The sequence below is a fragment of the Balaenoptera musculus genome, chromosome 4 (assembly GCF_009873245.2).
Source record: "Balaenoptera musculus isolate JJ_BM4_2016_0621 chromosome 4, mBalMus1.pri.v3, whole genome shotgun sequence".
Lineage (NCBI taxonomy): Eukaryota > Metazoa > Chordata > Mammalia > Artiodactyla > Balaenopteridae > Balaenoptera > Balaenoptera musculus.
The window spans coordinates 32,343,077-32,357,540 of record NC_045788.1 but is presented as its reverse complement, the minus strand read 5'-3'; the positions used below and the strand labels follow the sequence as shown (position 1 = coordinate 32,357,540).

Genomic DNA, 14,464 nt, shown 5'->3' with positions numbered 1-14,464 from the left:
AGGTTGGCCAGTACTACAGATATCTACTTTCTCATCTGAAATGGTCTCTTTTTGCAATATGCAAGAGAATCACTGACTTTAGGCTAAATGTAGACTGCACAGAATGGAAATACAAAGATAAAAGTTCAACCAGCAACTCGAAGAGGTATTTCTGAATTGTATCATAACATTTGAATTAGGTTGTATCAAGCTTGTTTAATAGAAATGGCCCCAGGCAAGTAGCAATTCATCTCCATGGCTTAAAAAAAAAAAAAAAAAAAAAGAGAAAATCAATTCAAAAAATAAAATAAAAGCAAAAAGAATGCAAAGGAAGAAAACTTAAAACTGGAAACAAACTGAAACAAATGAATCTAATTGTATTTTAAATGAATATTATGATAACCCTGACTGAAAAGGAAAAAGACGAGAGAGTGAGGGATGGAGGGAAAGAGGAAGGAAGGAAGGAAAATTTATTCATCCAGTAATTTACAAATACAGTATTTGGTGGGGTATGGGTGTGGGGGGGAGAAGTGCACACAAACTCTGCCCTGTTTTTCAGTAGGTTTGTTTATTGTAGTAGTGGTTTTGGTAAAGCAATTTAGAAATTATTTTAGAGATGTATCATAGGGTTGAGTGCACGAGTAAGCATGTTGATGTTAGGATCCAGGGCTCACACTGTGGAAGGAGGAGCACACAAATATGGAATAGGGAAGGGCAAGAAAGAACTCTACAGGGATAGATTGGAATTGGAGCTATCAGATGAACTCATGATGTCCAAAAGAGAGGTGTGTGTATACATAAGTTTTTATGCATAAGCATTTTTTTGTGTTTATGTCTCTACATATGTATGTGCGTTAACATATTTCTCCTGAAAGAGTCAAGAAGCAAAAATATTCAGTGGCAGTGAATATGCTAAACATCCAGATCTGAGCCTCTAACACCATTCCCCACCAAAGGAGATGAGAAATGAATGATTCCAGGGATGAGACAGGATGGGTACCAGACCAGCCTACAACATCTTCTTTTGCCAGAAAGTAAGAAAGTACTCACTAACATGATGGGGGTGTGCCACAAAGGCATCAGAAGTCAGAAAGAGAGGGCTCCATTGGCTAAATACGGACCGTTTGAGCACCAAAATAATTAAAGCAGTAATGAATTATAACCATTGAAAAGACAGAAATTCATGAGTTCACACCAGTAACAGATAGACACATAAATTAATAATTAAATAAATGGGAGAGAAGAGAGTTCTTTTGCTTACGGTAGAATGTGCAAGACTGACGAAAATGTGCAGGGAGTGCTGGAGTTGGAAAATCATCATTTGGTAACCATTATACTACAGATTGCATCAGATGAGAACATCAGTTAATGAGAAGCCCAACTGGAAATTTTTTCACTAGGAGCCTTCCTAATAAAATGGAGAAATTAAGCAATACCTTGACTAGGTGGCCAAAATTAACACTCCCAGTGTGGGACAGATGAGCATCATGTGCCTCTAGTTGCGATAGCATGAGAGGAACAACATCACCTATATGTGCAGTATTCTAGCAGAAAATGCATAACCACAATCTAACCATGAAAACATGTCAAATACAAAATGAGGAACTCGATGTTAAAAAGCACAGAAAAAAGAGTAGGTGGATAAACTGTATTCTTTAAAATTTTCAATTCTGTAAAAGACAAAGAAATATTGTGGAAATATTCCAGATTAAGGAAGGCTAAAGAGACATTACAACTAAATGTGATTCATGACGCTACACTGAGTCCCTTACTGGAAGGGGAAATATTATAAAGTGTATTGTTAGATAAATAGCAAAATCGTAATATGGACAAATATGAGATTAAAGTATTGTATCCATGTAAATTTATGAAGTAGATAATTATATGTAACTGTTAAATAAGAGACTTCTATTTTTAGTAATTACACACTGAAGTAAAGGGTCATGTTGTTTGTAATGTGCCCTCAAGTGGTTCAGAAAAAAAAAAATGGAGGTAGAAAGATAGAAAGAAAGAATGAGAGCAAATTATAAAGCAAATGGGGTAAAATATTAAGATTAAGCAAACCTGGGTAAGAGTATATGGGAGTTCATTATACCGTTTTTATTTTTACAACTTTTTTGAGCTTGAAATTATTTCTAAATAAAAAAAGCTTTTAAGTAAAGGAAGTATAACAAGCATTTCTAGCGAGCATTTTAAAAAGTCCATTGCCATCAGCTATCTGATTTTATTTTACGCAGAAAGCAGCCTAATTGCACAGAGAATGTTTTTGCCTCTCCTCTAATTCAGATCTGTTCACCAACACAGGAAAAGAATAAATGCATCTCCTTATATGTTTTCTTATGAAAAGGAAAAATAAATTGAACTAAGTTATACTTAAAGAAAAATTCTACTAAGTTTATTTTCAGAATCAGAACTGGTGATGTTTCTGCAGATCATATTACCATTTATATCAATAAGAAGAATTTTGAGAATGTGATAATGACTACATACATAAAAGACTAAAGGCTTATGATGAAATATCTGTAAAATAGAATAATAAATTTTCTTTAAATTTGGATTTTAAAATCCAAATTTAGCATTTTCCTCAGTAATACTGAAAAATTAAAACTTATTTCTTGTACACGCATGGAATAACGAAAACATAAAGCCAAAAGCAATTTGGAAAACATCAAATCTAACTGCCTGATTTTAGTTCATGTAAAATAATAAAAAATATCAATGATGTCAGGTAAGTATTGGAAATATAACAACAATGCTCAAAAAACAAATAATTTGCATTTTAAATATTTTTAAAACTAGCAGTTTTTTAACATTTTTATTGGAGTATAGTTGATTTACAATACATTAGCAGTGTATTTATTTTCTACAGTGCAGATGTGTAAATTAGACTGCACTTAACATATTGTTTTAAATGGGAATACTCAGAAATATAAAAGGACTTGCCCTTATTCTTTATATTTACGGAAATTATTTCTTATATGGAAATGAGATTCATATTCTATCTCACAGACAACACATAGTTCCACAGTGCATATTTTTGGGAAAACAAGAACTTTCCGACTTATTTAGTACATATTTTTATTAATAAAATAAATACGAATATGCTACATGTGGCACTTATTTGGAAGTCATATACATTAAAAATAAATAGAAGATCAACAGATGTAGGTGGACACAAATTTGCTTTTAAAATGCTGAAAGACCCACGTTACCTAGATTTAGAGTATTTTTGTTTCTGAATTTAAAACATTGCGTCCTTCCTAGTCTGCGCTTAAGCCATAATCTTTCTTTCAGACAACAAACTTTCTTGTCTTTGCTTTTTTTTTGCAAATGGGGAAATAGCCAAAAGGAGAGAAAACAAAACAGACAACAAAGAAATGTTTCAGTGTCTCAAAAGTTCTTTTGGAAATCCAGTTATTTATGTCAAAAACAAATAATGTTGTTTCAAAGTAAAATTATTATTTGAAAGATGATATATTCGGGTGGGATAGAGCCCTCTGTTAGCAGCATTCTCTTCTACAGGTGGGCAGTTTTGGGAAGTTCATACTGTGAAAGAGGAGACAGCCAGGGAACTGTGAGATTAGCTGGATCAACCCTGGATCTTGATAGTCTGACAGATCTCCAGCAAGATCACCCACAGGTCACATAGTCAACCGTGTCTTATTAAGACAGGTATAAAATTTCACAATGCCATACAGCGGTCATCCAGGGTTATCTTTTATTAGATTCAATGAAAATTTATGTCTTAGATGGTGTGTCACATGAATGTAATCCTAACAAAACATAGTAAAATATGTCTATAGTTCAAAAGTCAAAATTTGTGTTTTCCAGAAATGAATTATTTACAATATTATATCTAACGTCACTTAAAAATTTTGGATGTGTGGGCAGGGTCTAAATGTTGTAATGACGGTATGTGAAATAAAAAGCCTATGCAATGCATCCAGCTGTTTTCCTAATAATGCCAAGAATATCCCCTTCAACAATCTATATGATTTATGCAAACACAGCCATATAGGCACTAATTTTTTTCTGTACATATAATTTTCTCAAAGGCAGAAAAAATTCTAAGCTTATTTTGCATAGTCTAGGACTAGACTGTTCATTCAGAGACTTTAGTAATTCTCAACAACAACATCAACACATCTGTCTTGCTAGCAAGATAGCATTTTCTCTACTTCTTTAGCCTTCATTTGTGGTTCTGAATTGCAGCGGTCATCAATTTAGATTGTAATATCCTTGGGTTATGTTTTCTCTTGGTTATCAGTTATTCAGCGTAATACCACACTATGTATAGCACACCCACAGCACTTAATAGTTCATGATGTCAAAATATCTCATACTTAGAATTCTGGACATTTAAAAATACTTCCATCATTTTTTAAAAGAGAGGGGCATTAAAAATGGTATTGTTGCAAATAACATAACGAAGTTCTCATGGAAGTAGTGTTTAACTAGTGTATGATACATAAAGATGAAGATGCACAATTTTAATGGATTTCTCAACTTAATTCTAAAATGTTGATCTAGTTAAGGATGTGAAACTTTATACTTCCTGAATTTATAACACTAACAGTCTGTTTTTAACAGTCTGTTTTTCTTCTCCCTATAATCAAAAGACAGCAACTCTTGTTACAGCACATTGCATGAAAATAGTTTAAAAAAAAAAAAAAGCTTTTTTCCAGGTAATGTAGTAGAACCAGTATGACAGTACTGTTTACCAAAACAGTAAAAATTAAATCCATTAATTGATGGAACAATGTAGACTTTCTTTTTTGGAAGCCATGTGAGTATTCTAATTAAAAAAGCAAACCAAGTTAAGTAAGCATTCAAATTATTATTTGACTATATATATTATTTATATGTATGTGCATATAACTGCATTTTTCTTTTTAAAGATGTATTAAAATAAATTGTAATGTTTTGCCAAAGTACATAGAAACCAATTGTTTTTAAAAGGAGGATTTAAAAATTGCTATATAATGAATACAGTTGTATTAAATTGTATTAAATACAATTGCTATATAGTGAATACAATTGTATTAATACAATTAATTAATGTTAATATGTGTAATCATTACTGTAGATTGGGACAACAAGAAAAAAAATTCTGCTGGATTTAGATTTTACTTTAGAATTTCTTAATGAGATCAGTTTCAGCTTAGTTTGACCTCCAGTTATGAATGCAAATGGTCTTACCTTGTTTTAGTTCTTGCTCCATTGCTATGCATTAAACTGTAAATTAATCTTATTAAGACAAACATGAATTTCTAAAATTAGATTTACTTATTTAGATTTTTAAATCATATCATTTACACTACAAACTGCTCCTAAAGTATTTACGTATCACTGTAATGTGATGATATGAAAAATAACACTGAAATGTCACATTTTAATTAATACAATATATTTTCACAGTGGGTAAACAAATGCAAGAATATCTTTTCCCTGTAAAATGTTCAACTAATAATATGCAAAATTAACAAGCTAATATATGTAGGAGAATTTACAAATGTTAGAAATTTGCTAGAGCTGGGGAAGAAAAAAGTTCTCAAAATTTATTATTAATATAAAAGTTCTTTTAGCACTAAACTGTGTACAAAATTATGAAAAAAAGAGAATGTTTTACTTTGCAGTTAAAATAATTCAGCGATCGATAAGAACTTTTAAAATTTCCAGCTTTTAAAATGTTGTATGAAGTTGAAACGTAAATTTACCAAACTTTTTCATTTGAAATATTGACTACTTACTTGAGAGAGGTATCGGTTTTATCTAACCTACTTTGTAATCTGGCCAGCAATTTAAATTGTTATTCTGTAAGTAGCAATCCAAATAAAATGAAAAATAACAAGTAACACTTTCTTCTTACCTCTATGTCTTATTTACAGTTGCTTGTTGAGCTGCTTAAATAGTTGAGTTGAGCTATCGACACCTCAAAGAGCTCTGTTCTCTGCTCCGCTCTCTTCTCTAGACACATTTTTTTCCCCTCTGCAAAAGGATAGTCTACCAAAAGAGGAAGTTGTGAAACACCAGAGTCATTATGCTTTATAAATTCTATGGAGAATGGAAAATTATTCACAAACCTTACACTTGAAATCATGGTAACAGGCTATAATTTATGTGTATACATACATAATTAATGTATACACATATTTATATGTATAAGCAAATGTTAGAAAAGTCATTGAAATCTATACTTAAGTAATGCTCATTTACATGAGGAAACATTTCCTGTGTGGCTAAATGATAATCATAGAGGAACAGAAAATACTGCTCTGTGTGGAAGAAAATTATCAAGCTGATACATGAGGAATAAACTTGTTTTTATAAGGCTAATTAATGTAAAGTCTTTAGAGTATGACCTAAATCCTAATCTGACTACAGATATTTTGTAAAAAGAAAAAGAAAAAAAAAAACTTCAATAAACGGGCATTTTCCTGGAATCTGAGTAGTGGTTTTTTTACCTACAAGTCTTAAACTTCCTTTCCCATGAATAGTTGCCTGTTACATATAGATAAAGCATTGCAAAACTGAAACTGTTGCTTATTCATGAGCTATGGTCTCTCTCAACTTCAGCCACAAGAATAAAAAACAGGTGCAGATTCTGCAATGTTGAATATTTTAACTGGTTAAGTTTCTAACAAGATGGGGCATTAATTAAAAATACCTATAGGACAGTAGGGACAATGTTTGAAAAAGGACATGAAAACAGTTGAGCAACACAAATACTATTGCCAGCTTCAAATAAAAAGAAATACTCATGTATGTACTTCTCCCAGGTTACTTGATAATAGAAGCAAATGGGTAGCTGCAATTTGTATGTGGCGGTCTCTCCCAACTTCCCTTGGTCGTTGGGGAAGAGGAAGGGGGTGGATTGCAAGAATAATTAAGTAATTATGTAAACCTCCACAGATTGCAAGAATTACTTTCTGGACTTTAGAAACTACCATGCTCTCAGGGTATCACACTCTGCTTTTTACTTAACCATATTTTCAAAGAGGCAATAAAAAGTAATTAGGGGATGATTAAAAAATGGAAACATTTTCCATTTCACCTAAAGTCATACTTAATGTGAATTTGCAGTAAGTAAAAATAAATCAATAAACAATACTAAGAAAGCTGCCTCCACTCCCCCACAAAAACCATAAAATCAAACCAAACAAACAAAAACCCCTCCATAGAGTCACCAATATAAAATCTGATTTGAATTCTCTAGTGAGATACCTGTAGAAAAACTTTTGAAGAAAAAGTTATTATTGATGTGATTAACACTGCTTAGATTCTATGTTTTTAAAGAAACGTTAAATATTACTGTATATGAGTATTATCATAAAACATTAAGCCCATCTGTTCCCCAAAGACCCAGGTTCACTCCTGGAAGCATAGTGTTCAATATCTGTGGATGATTTTAATGGGCTAGCTCAGTATTTGTGTCCCTTTTACCGGGTGGTGGATGTGTATCTCTGTTTCTCTAATAATCCTTTCCAGGCTGGTGAATATGCTCAAGGTTCCTCCATCTTAAAAAAATCTCCTCTGACTAAACTGCCCTATTACTTTCTTTTTTGAGAAAGTTGTCACCATTGACTTCCTTCAGTTCCTCCTAGCCTCTGTGTGTGTGTATGTGTTTGTGTGTGTGTTAGAATACATATAAAATAAATTGACCATTATTGTCATTTTTGAAGCATATAGTCCAGAGGAATTAAGCATTTGCACACTGTTGTACAACCATCACCACCATCCATCTCCAGATCTTTTTCATCCTCCCAAATTGAAACTCTGCACTCATTGAACAATAAATCCCAGTTCCTCCTTCTGTCTCCCATTCCCTGGCAACCACCACTCTACTTTCTGTCTCTGTGAACTGACTAGTCCAGGTACCTCACAGAACACTTGTCCTTGTGGCTGTTTATTTCACTTAAGTTCATTCAAGTTACAGCATGTGTCAGAATTTTCTTCCATTATATGTATATACCATAGTTTGTTTATATTCCATTATATGTATATACCATATTTTATTTATCCATTCATCCTTTAATGGATACTTGTGTTGCTCCACCTTTTGGCTGCTGTGAATAATGCTGCTATGAACATGAGCGTACAAATATCTGAGTCTCTGCTTTCAATTCTTTTGAATATATACCCAGCAGTAAAATTGCTGGATCATGTGATTATTCTGTTTAAATTTTTGAGGACCTTCCATACTGTTAAATCCTCCTATCTTCCTCATGCTTCATCCCTCTGCATTCTGGTTTCTGCCTCTCATATACACCAAGACTCTTGACCAAGTCACCGAATGACCTTGTTACCAAATCCAAATGACACGTCAAAGCCCTCGTACTTGACCTCTTTGCAACCTTTGCCACTGTTGACCACTTCCTCCTCCTAGAAGTGCTCTTTGTGCTTGAATTCTTGACTTCACCCTCTCCTTCTGATTATGTAGCAATTGCTTCTTTGACTTTCTTATAGGGTTCCTTAACTGTGTTCATCCACTGAAGGTTGCCATTTCTCAGCATTCTGTTCTGGGCCTGCCCTTCTTCTTACCCACAATCTCCTCAATATATTTCCATGGTTTCAGTAGGCAAATACTTACTGCTCCCAAATCTGTCTCCAACCTAAATATCTCTCTAAAGAAGTTTTGACCAGTGCAAAATACAATATCATTTTTACTTGTGATCTAAAAAAAGATTTTGCCTGGAAGCCCTAAGATCAGCCTGAATTAATTTTCACCTCTACTATTGTTGAGCTTTGCGCATGTCAGCCATTATTTCTGAGCCCTCTTTCCTCATCCACAGAGTGGAGCCTTAAATGCCCTCCTTAGAGAATCATTGGAAGATGATTTTCTTAACATTCAAAAAATTATGAAATAAAGAATACTTAAATATTTTATTGTGTTTATAGTATAAAAATACAGATAAAGCAAAAGTCTATTCTATTTCCCTCTAACATGATTCTCCTCCCCCCAAGGTAACCAGTGCTATCAGTTTGATGCATATCTTTGCAGACCTATTTCCTGTGCAGTTATATATGTATATATAATATACATATACATATATTATATCACATATGGAATTAAATAATTTTGTGGGTTTTTAAATGTATATAACATCATACTGTATGTTTTTCACTGTGGCTTTTTTTAACTTTAAAACATAGCTTGAAGGTATCTCCAAGTTACTCTTTTTTTTTTTTTAATACATTTATTTATTTATTTATTTATTTACTTTTGGCTGCATTGGGTCTTTGTTGCTGCGCATGGGCTTTCTCTACTTGTGTTGAGTGGGGGCTACTCTTCGTTGCAGTGCGTGGGCGTCTCATTGCGGTGGCTTCTCTTGTTGCGGAGCACGGGCTCTAGGCGTGCGGGCTTCAGTAGTTGCGGCTCGCGGGCTCTAGAGCACAGGCTCAGTAGTTGTGGCGTACAGGCTTAGTTGCTCCGTGGCATGTGGGATCTTCCCAGACTAGGGCTTGAACCCGTGTCCCGTCCCCTGCATTGGCAGGTGGATTCTTAAGCACTGTGCCACCAGGGAAGCCCTCCAAGTTATTCTTTTGAACTGATTCATATATATTTAATTCCCCTGTTGATATAATTTGTGTAACTTCTTCACAATTAAAAATAGAGTAGCCAGTCAGCAACATTATAAATGTCTCTTTAAAAGTATGTGCAAGTCTTTCTTTAAGGTAGATACAGGAAAGCAGAATTGTTGGTCCAGAGTGTATATACATTTAAAATATTAATTGTCACTGCCAAATTGCCCAGTCAAGAAAAGATTTACCCTTTTAGCTTCCAACATCTCCTGGTTTTTGGCTCTTTTGTCAGTATTTAATATACTGAAACTTTTAAAGATTTGCCAATCTAATGGAGAAGAAAATGGTGTCAATGTTTTTAATTTATATTCTCTGATTACTGTGGAGACTGAACATATTGTAATGTTTGTATCTCACTTTTTATTTCCTGTTTGGAAATTGTATGTTCTTTCATTCTAGACATTTGTTGATTGGATAAATGTCAACACCTTATTGATTTGTAGGGTTAAATTTATCTTGTTTCAATGTATTATCATCATTCTCCTTTTTCAATGCTCCAGTAATTGGCTACTCTAACTTTTTGAGATGACTCCAATATTCGTTGATAATACACTTGCTTTTTGGAACAGCAAGATGACCCAGGCTTATTTTGTATATTTCCTACCATAGGCCTGAACTTAGTCGTTTCTCTAAAGGACCCTGGTTCCTTTTAGTAGGACAGGGTTTTTTGAGACTACAGTTTAGACCTTAATGGTGTTCATTGCTACAGAGTTATCACAAGCATTAGAGTTAGTGAATAAAATGTTAGCTCTTTCTACATGCCAAGTAGCACTTAATTGCAAGATATATTTAAATATGTATTAGAAGTTTATGTGTTAATATTACATATTTTGCATTAAGAATAATATAGGAATAACATATCTAAGAAAATACCTTTTTAAAATAAAAATTGGGCACTATTTTCTTATGAAAGGATATTTTGATAAAGAAAGGCAATAGCATAGTAATTGTCATAGTTTGCATTCAGAATGTTCAAAATACCCTTCCAAAGAAATTTCAAAAATCATCTAGATTGGAAAAATATTACACAGCTTTCATATTTTCCATTATTTTCATCCGCATTTATCATTATGATTCTCAATCTCTGTTCCCTTCATTTTTTCCTGCTTTTATGCATTTACCACTTAAAAGTAAGCAAGCATCTGTGCATATGTCCCTGAAAACAGATTTCAATTAAAATAAAATATATTCATGCTTTTAGCCACTATTTTTTCTTAAGACATATTTTCATGGTCACTTGAAAACTACAGAAGTAGCAATATTTCAATTTCTCTCCGCATATCTTAATGGTGAGAGAAGTACTTCTGATTCACTGATTTTATGTTTAACTTCTTATAGAAATGCCCTTAATATTTAAGCATTCATGTAATTTTTCTGTTTCGTTTTCGTGCAGCTAGAGAATCGAAGAGGAAAGCATTGTCTGATCATTCTCAAATACCTTTAACGCTCAGTTCCTTATCTGAAAAAGGGGATGAGAATACCAACTTCACTGGGGTGCTGGAAGAATTAATTGGATATCCAGGTAAAGGGCAAAGCTGAATAAGTTTCCTGATGAGTATGATGCTGATAATTTCCAAATCTAATTTGAGAACACACAATTGGATAAAAAATTTTCTCCTAATTTGTGAATGTATTTATTTATTTGAAAACATTGCAAAAGGTTTACAAAGTAAATCACATCTAGTTCCACATTTATATTACATTTATTGTATTCATTAAGAAAAATGAATGAAGAGACCCAGGAATATAGGAGATTTGTGGAGAGTCATTCATTCATTCTTCTGTTATCTGCTATATGTAAGGATTTATACCAGGAGCTGGGAACACAAAAAGAACAACTGGACTCTGCAGGTTATTCTCTGTTTCACTCTTTCCTGCCCTGCTTCTTTGCCGAGAAGCTGATCTCTACTCACCACATTACTAGGCTCTCTTGCCCTCCTCCTTCTGGTTGAATTCAGCCAATGGATGTACCAGCATTAAGATAGAGAAGAGAGAATTTGGAGTATTTATTTTACCCCCTTCATCCTGTCAGGGCACAGTTTAGGAAGTAACAGGATTCCCCTCCCTACAGCTGCAGATCCTCTCTGCCTGTTTTTCTTCCTCAGACATAGCACTGACCAAGTTCCAGTAACACGGTTCTTCTTGCCTTTCAGGTCTAGAGGTGGCAATGGCTTCCTACCATCACCAACCTATAGGTGCTTTCCTGGTTGGTTCCTAATTATTTCAACACCTCTCAATCATTCCTTCATTAAATCACCTGGAATTGATCCTTTTAAATGCACCATCTCAGGCAGACCTTACTCTCAACATCTACATCAGTTCTGTCGTGCAAACAGATTATACATGTTAATTTGAAAGTGACATATTAGAAGCTGTACAGTTTCAGAGGGAACACAAAAGTGGAAAATTATAGAAGATGTCCTAGGCTAGGGGAATCAAGAATCACAGCTCAGAGGAAGTGACAATTGGACTGAGACTTGAAAGAAGAGTAGGACTTTATGGGTATTTAAAAGAGAGGTTGCACTTTTCTGCCTCCACTGCGGCGATGGCGCCAGTGAAAAAGCTTGTGGTGAAGGGGGGCAAAAACAAGAAGCAGGTCCTGAAGTTTACTCTTGACTGTACCCATCCTGTAGAAGATGGAATCATGGATGAGGCCAATTTTGAGCAGTTTCTTCAGGAAAGAATCAAAGTGAATGGAAAAGCTGGGAATCTCGGAGGAGGTGTTGTAACAATCGAAAGAAGCAAAAGCAAGATCACTGTAACTTCCGAGGTGCCTTTTTCCAAAAGGTATTTGAAATATCTCACCAAAAAATATTTGAAGAAGAATAATCTCCGTGATTAGTTACGCGTAGTTGCTAACAGCAAAGAAAGTTACGAATTACGTTACTTCCAGATTAATCAAGATGAAGAAGAGGAGGAAGATGAGGATTGAAACTCAGTTATCTGGAGTATTTTGTATGAATTCTTAAATAAAATTTAGGAAACAAAAAAAAAAAAAAAAAAAGAGAGAGGTTGCAAATGGAAAAGGCATGGAAGTCAGAGGAAGAGTATTGTATTCTCGGAGCTCCATGTGGTATGCTATCTGGGAGATGTGAGCTGGAAGGGCTGGGAAAGGGGATGGTGAAGGACTATAATAGAAGAAGCCAGATAGAAGCCATCAAAAGATGACAAAGGGCACCATAAGGAATGGTGACTTGAAATATGACTCCTGAAGAAGAAGAAAAAAAAACTTTTTTAGCATGGCAATCAAGTCTTTCAGGTATCTGTACTTTTTCCTACCCACATTACTGATTCTTTTTCTTCTGGAAACAATTTTCGTGGTTTTTCTCTAAGGAACAGGCTCACGCTTGGTATCAGCCCATGTAAAGTAAATGGCATTGACTGTCCTCACACTCTGACATCGGTGTAATGTGACCAAGGTCTGGCAAGCAAGTTTAATCCTTTTCCTTTGCTATGGTGACTGGTTCAAAGACGGGCATGTAACTCTAGCCAGCCAATAAGACTTATTTCTGGACATTTTAAACTCTGCTTTTGCTGAGATTGGCTAGCGAAGAGACTGAGCTCTGATGACATCCTCAGAGTCTCTGACTCCAGCTATGTCTGAACCCTTATCTCTGTTCTTTTCACTTACTGAGCCAACAAATTCTTAGATTTCTCTCACTTGCAGCTACAGAGTCTTTTACATCAGGAGGGAAACTCTGGAGGAGGAAGCATGTTTTCTTGAAGCATAGAATATCATCACAAAAAGAAAGCTTTTTCATTATTCCTAGACCAGGACTGTTCAATAGAAATATAATACAAGCCACATCTATCACTTAAAATTTTCTAGTTATTACATTAAAGAGAAACAGGTAAAAAGAATTTTAATAAGGTATTTTATTTAACTCAACATATAGAAATATTACCATTTCAGTATGTAATCAATATAGAAATTGTATTTCATTTTAAAATAATTAAAATAATTTTAATTGTTATTTAAAATTAAATAACAATTAAAAATTCAGTCACACTAGCCACATTTCAAGTGCTCAGTAACATTGGACAGCACAGCCCTAGACCAGATCCTAGAGTACAGGAGGAGTCAACAGAAGACCAGTTGAAACTGAGCCTTTAGTCAAAGTTTAGGGTCATAGAATAGGGAGATAGTTAATATTTTTGAATAGGGAAATGATGTAAGCAAAACAATGCTTCAGTAAAAATAATCCGGCAGCTACAGCATCCTTAAAGCTTTCCTGATTTCCCAGTCAAATTAATGATGCCTTTTTCTATAATCCTCTTGTATGGAGTTATAAGGACATATGTCAGATTCTCTAGGGGCAGAAACCCTTATTCACTTAGAGTAAAGTAGCCAGGAAAATAATCTGGTGTTCAGCAGGATTCTTTCAAGACCTTGTTATGCCTTCCTTTGTCCCTAATGAGATTTGGAACATTCCCATGGCATTACGTGGTGTGCCAACTTCTGATTCCTGCTTCTAGACAATCAGGTACAGTGGATTGATGGAATCAAATGTATGATGAACAAATAATTAAAACTTTTTTTCCTAATGTATGCATTAACTTAAAGGTCAATCTTGATTTGAGACCTATTCAAATAGGAAAATAAGAGTCTCAGAGTCAAGAAAATATACTATATATTGTCAGCTCCAAAGTGGGAAAAAGTTGCTTTACTTTGCTTTTATCCCATCCCAGGTTCTTGCCCATAACAGTTTCTCAAAAAAATGTATTTGGAACTAGTGAATTATAAAATACAAATAATAGTCTTTCAAATTTTCTTGGATAAGTAATATAAAGCAGAGCACTTTAAAAACATTTTTCAATTTTTAATCTATTTAACATATTTGAATAACTTCTTGATTAAAATTTTCTGATCAACATTCCATTTTCTTTCCATTTTTTCATAAAC

At 34.0% G+C, this 14,464-nt stretch overlaps 1 protein-coding gene and 1 pseudogene across 1 annotated transcript in view; both read left to right on the top strand.

Annotated features, from left to right (window-relative positions):
- Nucleotides 1-14,464, top strand: part of LOC118894778 — a 48,324-nt gene that overhangs the window by 19,470 nt on the left and 14,390 nt on the right. The window contains exon 2 of the mRNA XM_036851334.1: nucleotides 10,955-11,083. Within this exon, the coding sequence (XP_036707229.1) occupies nucleotides 10,955-11,005 (51 nt within the window). The 3' untranslated portion in view covers nucleotides 11,006-11,083. The remainder of the gene's footprint in view (nucleotides 1-10,954; nucleotides 11,084-14,464) is intronic.
- On the top strand, nucleotides 12,092-12,549 carry LOC118894779 (annotated as a pseudogene).